The 12,040-nt window shown below is 39.0% G+C and overlaps 1 protein-coding gene across 1 annotated transcript in view; it reads left to right on the forward strand.

The window, feature by feature from the left end:
• Positions 1-12,040, forward strand: part of ITSN1 (intersectin 1) — a 248,386-nt gene that overhangs the window by 81,231 nt on the left and 155,115 nt on the right. Inside the window, exons 6-7 of the mRNA XM_028492624.2 lie at positions 4,345-4,524; positions 11,303-11,305. Coding sequence (XP_028348425.1) covers positions 4,345-4,524; positions 11,303-11,305 — 183 coding nt within the window. The remainder of the gene's footprint in view (positions 1-4,344; positions 4,525-11,302; positions 11,306-12,040) is intronic.

The raw sequence follows: 12,040 nt of genomic DNA on the forward strand, positions 1-12,040 counted from the left end.
CGTCCGGAGCCTGTGCTCCGCAACGGGAGAGGCCACAACAGTGAGAGGCCCTCGTACCTCAAAATTAAAAAAAAAAAAACAAAACCGGGGTAATATGATAGAGACAAATAGGACCCGGTGGTTAGGGGAGAATTTTCCGAGGAGATAACTTTTGAGCTGACTTAGGCATGAGAGCCTCGTGAGGGGAGAAGACCCCCAGGCAAAAGCAACAGGTCTTAAGGCAAAGCTTGGTGTGTGGCTGGAACAAAGATGAGATACTTCCTTTGTAGCTAAAGTATCCTTAGGCCTTAAGGTCAGGGAGGTAAGGCAGGAGCCAGGTGGTTTGGGGCCTGATAAAACCACTAAAGAGTTAGCATTATTTTCTAAGTGCAGTTGAAAGCTTTTAAGCAGGGGTGTGACATGGTTGATAGACACTTAGAAAAAAAAAAAAATCTGTGTTATCTGAAGACTATTTTTGTTTCTTTGTTGTTGTTATTTTTTGTTTGTTGTTTTGTCATTTGTGTTATCTGAAGACTGGATTGCAGGGGGACAAGAGTAAAATCAGGGAAATCAGTAAGGAGGCTTTTTCCATAGGCAAGAGATTATGGTAATTTATATCTGGGTGGTGATAATAAATGTGGAAGATAGGGTAGAATTAGACTCATGATATCCTGTATTGTGGAGAAAAAAATAAATCAGATTTTGACCATTTCAAGTTTGAGGGGCCTCGCTGATTTCCAAGTCGAGATGTGAAGGAGGCAGGTGAATCTGTATGTCTGCAACTCAGGAGGGATCCGTCAGTTCCGGGTGAGTTTGGGTGCCGATGGCATTGAAAGCCCCGTGGTATCTCAGAGAGAAGTGAGAAGATTTCAATCTTAAATGGAACCAGAGGATATAAAATGGAGAATCTCATGCATGGGTCCTCAGGAAAATGAAACTTAAGGACCAAGAGACTGGTCAGGCATTTATAGAAAATCGAAACTGATCCCTTGACTAATGAACATCCTGCAAGAGTCTCTTCTCCTCCTCAAGCCAGTGAACTTGCTGCTTGGACTCTAATTGCATTCCCTCCTCTTTGTGATCCTTGCCCATAAATCCAGCCCACCCCAAAGCCTCAGAGGACTCACTTGTAGCTTGCCGCAGTTGGCGTGTCCAGAATTGCAATTCTTGGGACTTCCCTGGCGGTCCAGTTGTTAAGATTACACGCTTCAAACGCAGGGGGCGCAGGGTCGATCCCTGGTTGGGGAGCTAAGATCCCACATGCCGCGTGGTGCCCGCCCCTCCCAAAAAAAGGCATGTCAGAATTGCAATTCTTCTGCTATTCCTGCATAAACTCAACTTCTGGTAATTCAAGTTTGCCTCAGTTTTCCTCTTTACTTAGGTTGACGAAGTGTAGCTTTAGAGTAGGCAGAAGACCTAGGACCAGGCCTCGGTGGTGTGTGACATTTAAAGCTCTAGTGAAAGGGAAGAAGCCAGAAACAGTGAAGTGGGAGGAAGTTGGTGTCCTAGTAGCCAAACAAAAGTGTTTCGGAGGGGAGTGCCCCTTTGTTCAAGTTGCTTCTGAGGAACTGAGTAAGAATAGGATAGAAAAGTGATTGGATTTGGCAAGACGAGCTTGGACCTCACCTTGACCAACCGTTTCCTTGGAGTGGTAGGGACAGGAGTCTGCTGGAGGCTTGGAAGAGGGGAGCGTTTAACTGTAAGGGGAGCATGTCAGCTGTGTTTATGGTGGGAAGTGCTTCCGCCAGTGGTTGAGGAGAGAGGGTAAAACTTCAGGAATTGAGACTTAGCACCGTCAAGAGGGATGGCATCTAAAACACAGCCTATGGTAGGTGTGTTTATTTAGAAGTATTCAGAAAACATTCATTCAGAAAAGGCAGTCATTTGGTACAAGGATGATAGTCTTTGCAGTGGCAATTTAGGAGCTGAGTAGGTAATTTAAAATGGAAAAATTATGATGTTAGAGAATAAGAATAAAAAGACCTGCAAGATCTGGTCCCTGTGAACTCTCAGCACTGGCCCAACAAGCCTGCCTTTGGGGACAGGATCTCACACTGAGGAGAGGTGACTGGGAGTGGAATAAAAATTGCAGGGCACCGACACAAAGACAGAAGGAGGAGAAGGTCCAGACCAAAGTGGGGGAGGAGAACGAGCCTGGAAATCCCAGGAGTCAAGGCTCATATCAAAACGAGCATCAGGCAGTATCAGGCAAGGTCAAATCCCACACATGGTTATTATTAGACAACAGAGGATGAAGAGCCGAGTAACACCCCTGTGGACAATGACAGCACATCAGTAACCTACTATTTCAAAACAGGCTGAAAGGTACTAAGAAAATGATGCGAGTCATGAAAGACTAACATAGATCAGAATTTTAAAACCCCAGCAATCAGGTGACCACTCAGGAGAGAATGAGACATAAAAGAAAAAGTCATTTCAGAAATGAGGAGTGAGCCAGAAGCAACACAAGAGAGACTGTCTGAAAGGAAATAGAAGGTAAAAAGAGGAAGATTTCAAACATTAAAAGGAAATGAGAAAAGAGATACAAAGAATTTGAGAAAAAGTGGCAGATGTTGAAGGCAAAGAGAATTGAGTAGGTTAGTTGGGGTCTCTGAAGAAGAAAACCAAAGCAAGGGAAGAGAACAAATGGCAAAAACTAGTTCAAGACAGCTTTCTTGACATAAAAGGTTTGAAGCTAAATTTGAACGAATATATATAGTATGTGGCCGAGAAGATCGACCTGGAAAGATCAACACGAAGATACATTCTAGTAAGACAAAAAATCATTTGGGCCCAAAGAAAAAAGAAAACACATGGCTAATGAGAAAGAAAATTAGAATATCTTCAGACTTTTCTGCAGCAGTGCTTCATGCCGGAAGGAAATGGATTGACATATTTAGGATTCTCAAGGAAAGAATCAGCCAAGAATTTTGTGTCCAGAAAAACCACACCAACCAATTTTCCAACTCTCCGGACACAAACTTTTTATCTTATAATTAAATTCAATTCTGACTCTAACTCTGGTAGTTAGCATCAGATTCCACAGGTTTAAGGGTTCGGTCTCACAAGACTGCCCTCACTTCAGTCTTGAGTCACAAGTAATGGGCCACAGGGTACCCATGCTCTGTCTGACTTGACTACAACATCAGAGGCTCCCACAAACTCTTCTCCCCTTTTCTATAATTTGCTAGAACAGCTCACCAAACTTAGGGAAACATTTACTTACATTCGCTGGTTTGTTAGAAAGCATATTATAAAGGATACAGGTGAACAGGCAGATGGAGAGGTACATAGTGTAAGGTCCAGACAGGTCCTGAGTGCAGGAGCTTCTGTCCCCGTGGAGTTGGGGAGTGCCACCCTCCCAGCATGTGGATTTGTTCACCAGCCTAGAAGCTCTCCAAACCTTGGCATGTAGGAGTTGTTCTGGAGGTTTCATTATGCAGGCATAATGGATTAAATCGGGAGCATCTGATAGCTCAGTCTCCAGCCCCTCTGCCTTCCCCTGAGGCCTGTGTGGAGGTGGGAGTTGGGTGGGGCTGAGAGTTCCAACCTTCTAATCATGCCGTGATCTTTCCCGTGACCAGCTCCCATCCTGCAGCTATTTAGGGGTCCCCAGCCATCAGTCACCGCATCAAACACACAGAGATACTCTTACCACTCTAGAGATTCCGAGGATCTTAAAAGCTCTGTGTCAGGAACCAGGGACTGAGACCAAATGTTTTGGCGAAAGATGTTCCTATCAGTCAGGAAATTAAAAGGGTTTTAGGAGCTCTGCCAGGAATCAAGACCTGGGGACAAAGACCAGATATATATTTCTTATTATATCACCATATCCCAAGTTAGGATAGAGGAACTAAAAGAACAGAAACATCTATTTTAGTTTCTATCCTTTCTTCATTTTTTGGTTAGAATACTTCTATAAAGAGAAACTTTCTCATCAAATATTTGATTACTCTGAGGTTCAGTATATAAAAGAAAGGCAGGATAAATGTTTATTTTCTGCCTTTATGTACTAGTTTTCAAAATAAATTGATTGCCTATGGTGACCAATTAGGATAAAAAAAATTCATTGTGAATTTATGAATTGATTTCTCTTTGGTGGCTTTCAGTCCACTGCAGTTATTATTCTTATTGATCCTCAACTTTGGCCAGTAGATCCTTCTTTAAGTTGGGCCTTGAGCCCTTTTGATATGATCCTTGACAATTTTTACTACTCTTCAAAATGATTAATCTGAATTCATATTTTAAATGGAACTATATTACAACTGGAAAGGGATATTCTTCTCCATGCTGTCCTGGATTAATTTTCATTGAATGTTGAAATGTGGTTCCATGTGAATTTTGTTGGGATTTTTCCCTTCATAGGTATGGGAGGTATCGCCAGCATGCCATCGCTGACCGCTGTTGCTCCAGTGCCAATGGGTTCCATTCCCGTTGTCGGAATGTCTCCCCCGCTAGTATCCTCTGTTCCTGCGGCAGGAGTGCCTCCTCTGGCTAACGGGACGCCCCCTGTCATACAGCCTCTGCCTGCATTCGCTCATCCTGGTACGTGACCTGCTGAAGCCACAGGCTGAACTTTTACCTGTATTTTACTCTTCATTCTCGTTAAGTTTTCTGTCTTCACGTTCTGATTATATTTAAATGGTATTTTATTCCAGAAGAAATCATCTTCATTTTTTCTTTTTTTTTCATTTAATGTCTCATTTTGGGGATGAGCTAGGCTAGAGAGAGGGAAAGGAGAATGAAATTAGGAAGCTTTGGGTGCCACTGTGCACAGAGGTGAACTCAACAGCTAAAACCAAGAGCGTAATTTCCTTTAAAGGGCTTGATGAGAGCAGCTCAAGTTTGAACAGTATTTGAACACTTTTTATTTCCATGTATCAGTTACTACTTTTCTTCAGCTGCCATGAATTGCTAATAAACAAGCCAATCCCTTAGGAGTAGAATTATGTGGGAGGAAAAAAAAGAACATTGCCTTTCTTTTTTTTGAGGAGGTGGAGTGAATCAGGCATAGAGGCGGAAGGAAGTCTATTGAATGGCTAAATATATTAAGGTTATAGTATTACATGCTTGCTTAATTGAGACTTTATTCAAAGTCTTTTTCCCTTTAGTTAAAGAAAAGCATAGTGTAGCTGTAGATGGTCTTAGTCTAACAAATCAGAATGAATTCATATCAATATGGAAAGTTTTTTTTGTTTTTTAAGTACTTCGGATATGTCTGAATAAATTCGTGAGTGACTGACAGTGTGGGTTTGAGCCTTATGTATGAATCTGCCTAGGCCGCTGCATTTATTATCTGTCAGGATGTGTCTCTAAGTTATAGCCACAGAATCCAAATTGACCTCTTGTTTTTAAGATGTTCTTTTCACATGTAGTTTATCTTTCATAGGAGACCATGACTACAGGTGTGATGGCAGCTGAGAAAATGCTTGTAATTATTTTTCCAGTAGTAGCAGTGAATCCACGCACCGTGTCTTTTCTTTTGCGGCAAATGTTGCAAGACAGTAGGCAAGTTTGAAGGGAATGTTGGTTAAGGCTCAAAGTTTTTCTCCTGACACACAGCTAACCAGCCTGAATGAGACTCAGACACAAAAGCTGGCCCTTCCTGGCATCGTGTGTCATCTGGCCAAGACAAGTCTGTGACTTCTTGGCTCTTAACATCTGGAACTAATACTTCAGCTCCTTCAGTGCAGTTAAGAATATGTCAGCTATCTATTTAAGCTGTTACTTCTTTAACTGTTGGAACAGATCCTATAAAATGTGATACTAAGTATTTAAGGAAGAGTCAGATTTTATGGATGTAAACATTACTACCTAGTAAGGTGATTTTCTGAAGGAACTAGTAAAACACTTTTGGCTAGAGGTCAGGAAGCAAGGAGGGAATAACTTTTTGAGTCTGGAATGGTAAGAAGGGAGGAATAATTTCTGCCTCAGATTTAATGACCATGCATTTTAATTTTTATAAATAGGGAAATGTTTCTTACTTTTGTAAAATTAAAATTATTCAACATTTTTTTTTTTGTTTTTTTTTGGCAGCCACATTGCCAAAGAGTTCTTCCTTTAGTAGATCTGGTCCAGGGTCACAGTTAAACACTAAATTACAGAAGGCACAATCATTTGACGTGGCTAGGTAAGTTTGCTTGTTTTTTTAAATGGGTGGTTTGGTTAAGCCATTATCTGATTGACTCATACATTTGAAAGTGAATTAGCTCTGTGTTCTTTATTTGTCTTGTTTTAGTTTGCAGAATGCTAATAATTTTCTTAATTCTGGATAATGTTACTAGGTTTTATTATTTATTTGTTGTAGAGATGACAGAATCAAGAACACTACTTTTCCTTTGAAAGCTTTGCATGTTGATTTTTTTTTAAAGAGGATGATAAATAGGTAGTAGTAAACGTTTAAAAAAATAGAACTCTAGGTATGAGGGAAAAAAGCACATTAACTGTTTTGTTTCAGTCATTTAAAAGTTTATGTATAAAAAATACTATATGAAGATTAGAGCCAAAACTGGCTCTAATTTTATCTCAGAGAATCTTATGGAGTCTGTGTGGATTGTTAGTAAAACTTCAGATCAGGTTTTATGAAATGAGTTATTCAGGTTATGGGACAGTTGTTATTAAATCAAATATGTGGCTCAATTTTGGGTACAGCTTACATGACCTGTTTGCTTCTGTTCTGGCCAATCTTGGTTCATATTATCTTTCATATTTTTATTTTACCCATTTTTTTCCCCTTGCATACTGCTGTACTAAAATAAAAAATTAAGTCTCTTGATAAGCAGTCTCAAAGCTTTCCAAATGAAAAGGAGATGTAAATGAAGATGATTCCATCTTTTCTTGTTTCAGTCCTCTTTAGGAATCTTTCCTAAGTGAATTGAGTCATTTTTCCTCTTTAAAGAAAAGAGCATGTTGGATATAATTCAATAATTCATTGCCTTTAAAAAAATAATATAAAGAAAATCCATAAACTGGAAAACACTGTGCCAAATGCTTTATGCACATTAACTCATTTAATGCTCACCTTCTTCCCCATAAGATGAGTATGATTTTCTGTGTTATAGATGAGGAGGAGGCTCAGAGACAGTAAGTGACTTGCGCAGGATAACTTAACTCCTAAGGGATAGGGCTGATTTGAACTGAGATCTTTCTGATTTTAAGGCAGATGTTCTTAAAATTTGCCCTAAAAACTTCAGTTAATTGTGGTATACAGGTATTTGTGTTCCATTTAATTAAGGTTTTACTCCTAGGATGCAGGAATATTTATTGAGTATCTGCTTTGACTCATTAATCCCATTTAACCCGCACAACCACCTGTAGGGTAGTAATTGGCTCAGAATTGTGAATGAAGAAACACCCAGAGAGGTTATATTTCTCACCCATAGTTTACAGCTTACTAAACAGCAGAGCTGAGATTTAAATTGAGATCATCTAACACTAAATTCCATGTTTTCTATTCTTTCTCCCATATCACGCTGAACTTCGAGTTTTCTCTGACTTTCCACAAGTGATTTTGAAATCTGTCTTAAAATTGACTTGTGACATTAAAATGAACAAACAGCCAGTATTAGCAACATTAATGCTATTAAAATGTTGGGTCTGCTTGCCCATGTGCAGTAAAGCCAGTCTACTGACACCAGGTTGTAAGGCGCCAGACAAGGAGTCCGAAGCAGCTAGTGCTCAAAAAACCTGACCTCCCCAATGGGTTTTAGGGGAGCATTTTTAAAGGCAAGATGAGGGAAGGGAGTCGCAGGATGTGTGATCAGCTGTGCACCGTTCTCTGATTGTTTTATGGTGAGGTAACAGGGCAGTGCCACAGGGGTTAATGTTATCAATCCTTAGGCTCCAGCTTCCCTTTGGTGGAGTTTTAGCATCTGTAAGGCAACTCGGGAATGTGCATTAGATATTGTTATCTAGGTACTTCAGGGAGGAACTAAAGATTCTGTGACTGCCATATGGCTGACTGTTTACATTGTTACCAGTTCTCCTGGCCCAGTTGCTGCTTTTGTCACTACACGTTCATGTACTTTCAATCATTAATTCTTGAGCCAGGCTTTTGTGACTCGGGAGGCCTGGGAGACTACAGCTTTTCTACAAACAAGAGATAGGCTGAGAAAAAAAATAGAGACAGGCAGAGAACGTGAGGGGAGGGGTCTGTCCGCAGAAGGCCCCATAGGGTCCTGCTCGGTTATAAAAACACTGGGGTTTTTTGGGTAGTTACCTTTCAATAATTTAAGTTTCTAGCGAGTTTTTATAATGTGGCATCTAACTTTTTGGTTAATGCATTTTTAGGCCTATTTAAATTCTCAGGAATTTGGCAGAAAACTATGATTGGATAAGTGTAATCTTGAACACCTTTGGTGTAATACCTTACATTCCTGGGGTGCAGGAGAGATATAATTAGCTTCTTGACAAATAGGCAAGAGTTGGAATCTGCAAAATATTAGTTTAAAATGAGAGAGTTGTTGCAGAAGTATGCACAGCAGATTAGAACTTGGTAAATGTTTTTATTAAGAAGTTTATAAAAATTGAAAAGATAAATTTTTATAGGTACTTTTCAAGTGTTTGGGAGCTGTTGCTGTGCTTTGAGAAGTGTACATAGTAAGTATCAGTGCATAGGTAACATACATAAATGATGATTAAAAGGTCCAGTTCATGATTAAAATTTCACTGTAATCTGTGGGAAAGAGATATTTTTGTTGAAATGAAAGGAAATTGCAAATGGGGCATTAGTTGTAATCTGTCCTGGAAGTGGAATGCCATTTTTACTGCCAGCTCAGCCATCGTGTTTAAATTGCCCAATTGAAACATCTGGCTCTCAACAAGCCATGGGTACCAACCAGCATGGTACTGTGTGGGAACTAATCTGAGGAACCGATCACCAAGGAGGTCTACACCCGAACTGGCTGCCAGCAAGGGGTTTGCTGAGGTCAGCTGCACATTGGCAAGGAAAGGTCAGCGCTGGATTGCAGTCAGAAGCAGAGCTCCTTTCCATACTGCACTGCTGATTTGCCAACCGCCCTGGGAATGTTCTCTTCTCTCTGGGAAACTCCATTTTGGGCATTTAAACTCTCAGAATGAAATAACTTCCTTTCATTAAGAAATACATTCTGTATTTTGGTGTAAAGAAAGTTAAACATTTTAAAGAATTAACACCTTTAAAAGCAGTTATTTGTTTTCTATCAGGATTGCTTTTTAAACCTAAAGAGGACTGTTCTAGAAGTTTAGAGAAGCCTGGTCATTACTGTATCACCTCAGTTCTGAGGAGATTTTCCATTCTTTTGTAGAACCTTTAAATTAGTAAATTATCCATATAACTTGAACCAGCCACTTGGTCTGTCGTGTTTACCCTTGATTTGGAAAAAATAATGAGCTTATCTGTTTGGAGAGAAAGGTTTATAACCTTAAAAAATGGAACAAGTCATTATAGAAAATTCAGAAATAGTGATTAGGAAGTGAATAAAATGTTAAATCTAGTTTTCTAGAGAAGTTCTTAGTTTACTGTTTTCAGAGAACTTAAATGTGCTATTCCTCACTATTAATCCTTTTTTCCTCTCCTTCCTCTCTTTGCCCCACAGTGTTCCTCCGGCAGCTGAATGGGCTGTTCCTCAGCCATCCAGACTGAAATACAGACAGTTATTCAACAGTCACGACAAAACCATGAGTGGACACTTAACAGGTATTTACAAATAAGAATTAATTTAGTGAAACATGATCTTTGTTCTAAATGCAAATTGTTTCTAGACGTTGGGCTGAAGATTTTCCAGATGTCTTTCTCTATTTACTCTACTTCTTTCTAAACAGGGTTTTCATTGTTCCTCTTACCTCCAGTTCTCATCTACTGATAAGGCCATAGTTATTTTATTCTCCAGTGCCTCAGGCTTTTGCTTCTTGGTAAATAGAACCTAGACCAAGGATCCCCCAGCACCCCAAATGCCACTGTTTTGCAAATCAACGCACTTGCAAAGAAACACTGCTGTGGACAAAGCCTGGTTCACATTCTGAAGTTCAGCTTAGTAGATGAACTTGAAACTGTCTACTCAAACAATCAGTGTTTATGGCAGGACACAGGGTGAAAGTTAGTAAATGGTTGGGGAGTTTAGAACCTAGCTTTGCCACTAACCAGCTGGAGGTCACTTTAGGTATTTGGATCTTATTTCTTCATGTACAAAAGGCCAGAGTTACGGTATATGGTCTCTATGGATTTAAAAAAAGATTGTTGTCTACATTAGAAGGATTCAAAGGATTTTATGATACGATCCAGAAACCTTTCTAATAAGGGGTTAAACACTTAAAATTGTTAGAGAGTTATAAAGAAAAGCATAATTTTAATAAAGGAAAATAGAGATCTCCGATACAAACATTAAGGGTAAAAGGGGGGAAAATGTAACTGCTCTTTAACAAATATGAAAGGAGGGGAGAATGGGGTCATTTTCCTGTGGTGGAGAAGCAGTGATATTCAGCAGAAAACATTTTAAATTTCTGATTCTTACTATCTTTTTTATTTTTCTATCACTTACAATTGCCATTTTTACTTCCAAAAGAAAAATTCATCCTTGTTTAAAAATGTCAGGATTGGGTGAGACTTCGAAGGGTTCTGGTCTAACCTTTGAACCCTATCCCAGTGAAGAATCTCAGCAGTAATTGCAAATAAGCGTATATTTGTATCTGAAAGGGTGAATTATAAGTACGCACAAATTCTCTGTATGCCTCTCTCACTCTGCTAAAGCAGTAGCTGTCACTTTTATACATAGCATGAAAAACCAGGCCAGCTTATATAGGCACTGAAGGGATATTCAAAGGTAGAGTTTTAAGTATTGTTTAACATGATTTGACACCAGTGCGTCATACAGACCCAGACCCGCATTGTCAGTGAATCTGAAACCATTTTTCAAAGCACTGTTGGTGTTTGCTGGGAGTTATTTAAAATAGTATTCAGATGTGATGTTGATGCTGAAATTCTCTTTTCTTGGTAGGATGTGTTTTATGACCGAAGTATAGTATCAGGTAGAAGGTATATGATGCAGGAACTTAAATATTTAGAACTTTTAATATCTAAGGCAGAAAATAAAATTTGAAATATACTGGATGGATGAGCAGATTTTTGCTACTGTTTAGCTGTATACTTGTTACTATTTTGTCCTGGAAAGAATTTAAGGTGGGAATTTCATTTTCAAATCTTTGTATAGTCATGTCAAATAGAAAGAATAATTTATTACAGTACATTTTAAAATAGTAAATAAAAGACATTTAATTTGTTTTCCCTTTGTGAGGAATCAATATAAGGTGTGTTTTAGGCTAAATAAGACTGTTGATGGAAGCAGAGCAGGTTTGTTGAGATGAAATACAAAGGTTATTTTCATGATCACAACTGTGAAAATAATTGTGTGAATCCTCAACCCCCAAAGCAGTTACTCAATTCAGCTTAAGAATTGAGTAAGATTAAGAAGAATATCAAGAAAGTTGAGAATAGTTCCCAGAATGGAAAGAGGCACAAGTGAAATATTTAGCAATGGCACAGTTTACCCCATTGATTACCTGGGTTGATTTCGCTGATATACCTGGTTAGGTGGGCACCCCCTCGTTCCTTTCCAACCTGATGTATATGCTACTGCATGCTCTTAAAAGAGACAGTCTTATAAAAGAGAGGAGTCCTTCTTAATCTAAGTTATATAAGTTATTATCTCCTTGCATTCTGAAACAGTGCATATGTTATTTGGTTATTCATATGCTAATCACAGAATGCTAAAAGTCTTAGTCATTGTTTGAAGTAAAGCATTAACTTCATTTTATTGTCTCTGTTCTTTCCATTCAAGCTTCCCTACTCAAACATAGCTACCCACTGTAGGCTTTGGGAACCTGAGATTTGTGTTTATTCCCTTAATGTTTCCTTATAAGCCAGTCTGCCTTTCATGAATGTAGGCTTCTACAGAATAGTTCGGTACACTCAGAGCTTGATTTTTATGTTGTCCTGTTACTATCTTTGCTGTTGCTGATCTAATTTAATGTTTCACAACCTTGTCTTAGGACTTAGAGTCAAGTATTAGAAATTGCAAAAGACAGT

Source organism: Physeter macrocephalus, chromosome 8, assembly GCF_002837175.3.
Source record: "Physeter macrocephalus isolate SW-GA chromosome 8, ASM283717v5, whole genome shotgun sequence".
Lineage (NCBI taxonomy): Eukaryota > Metazoa > Chordata > Mammalia > Artiodactyla > Physeteridae > Physeter > Physeter macrocephalus.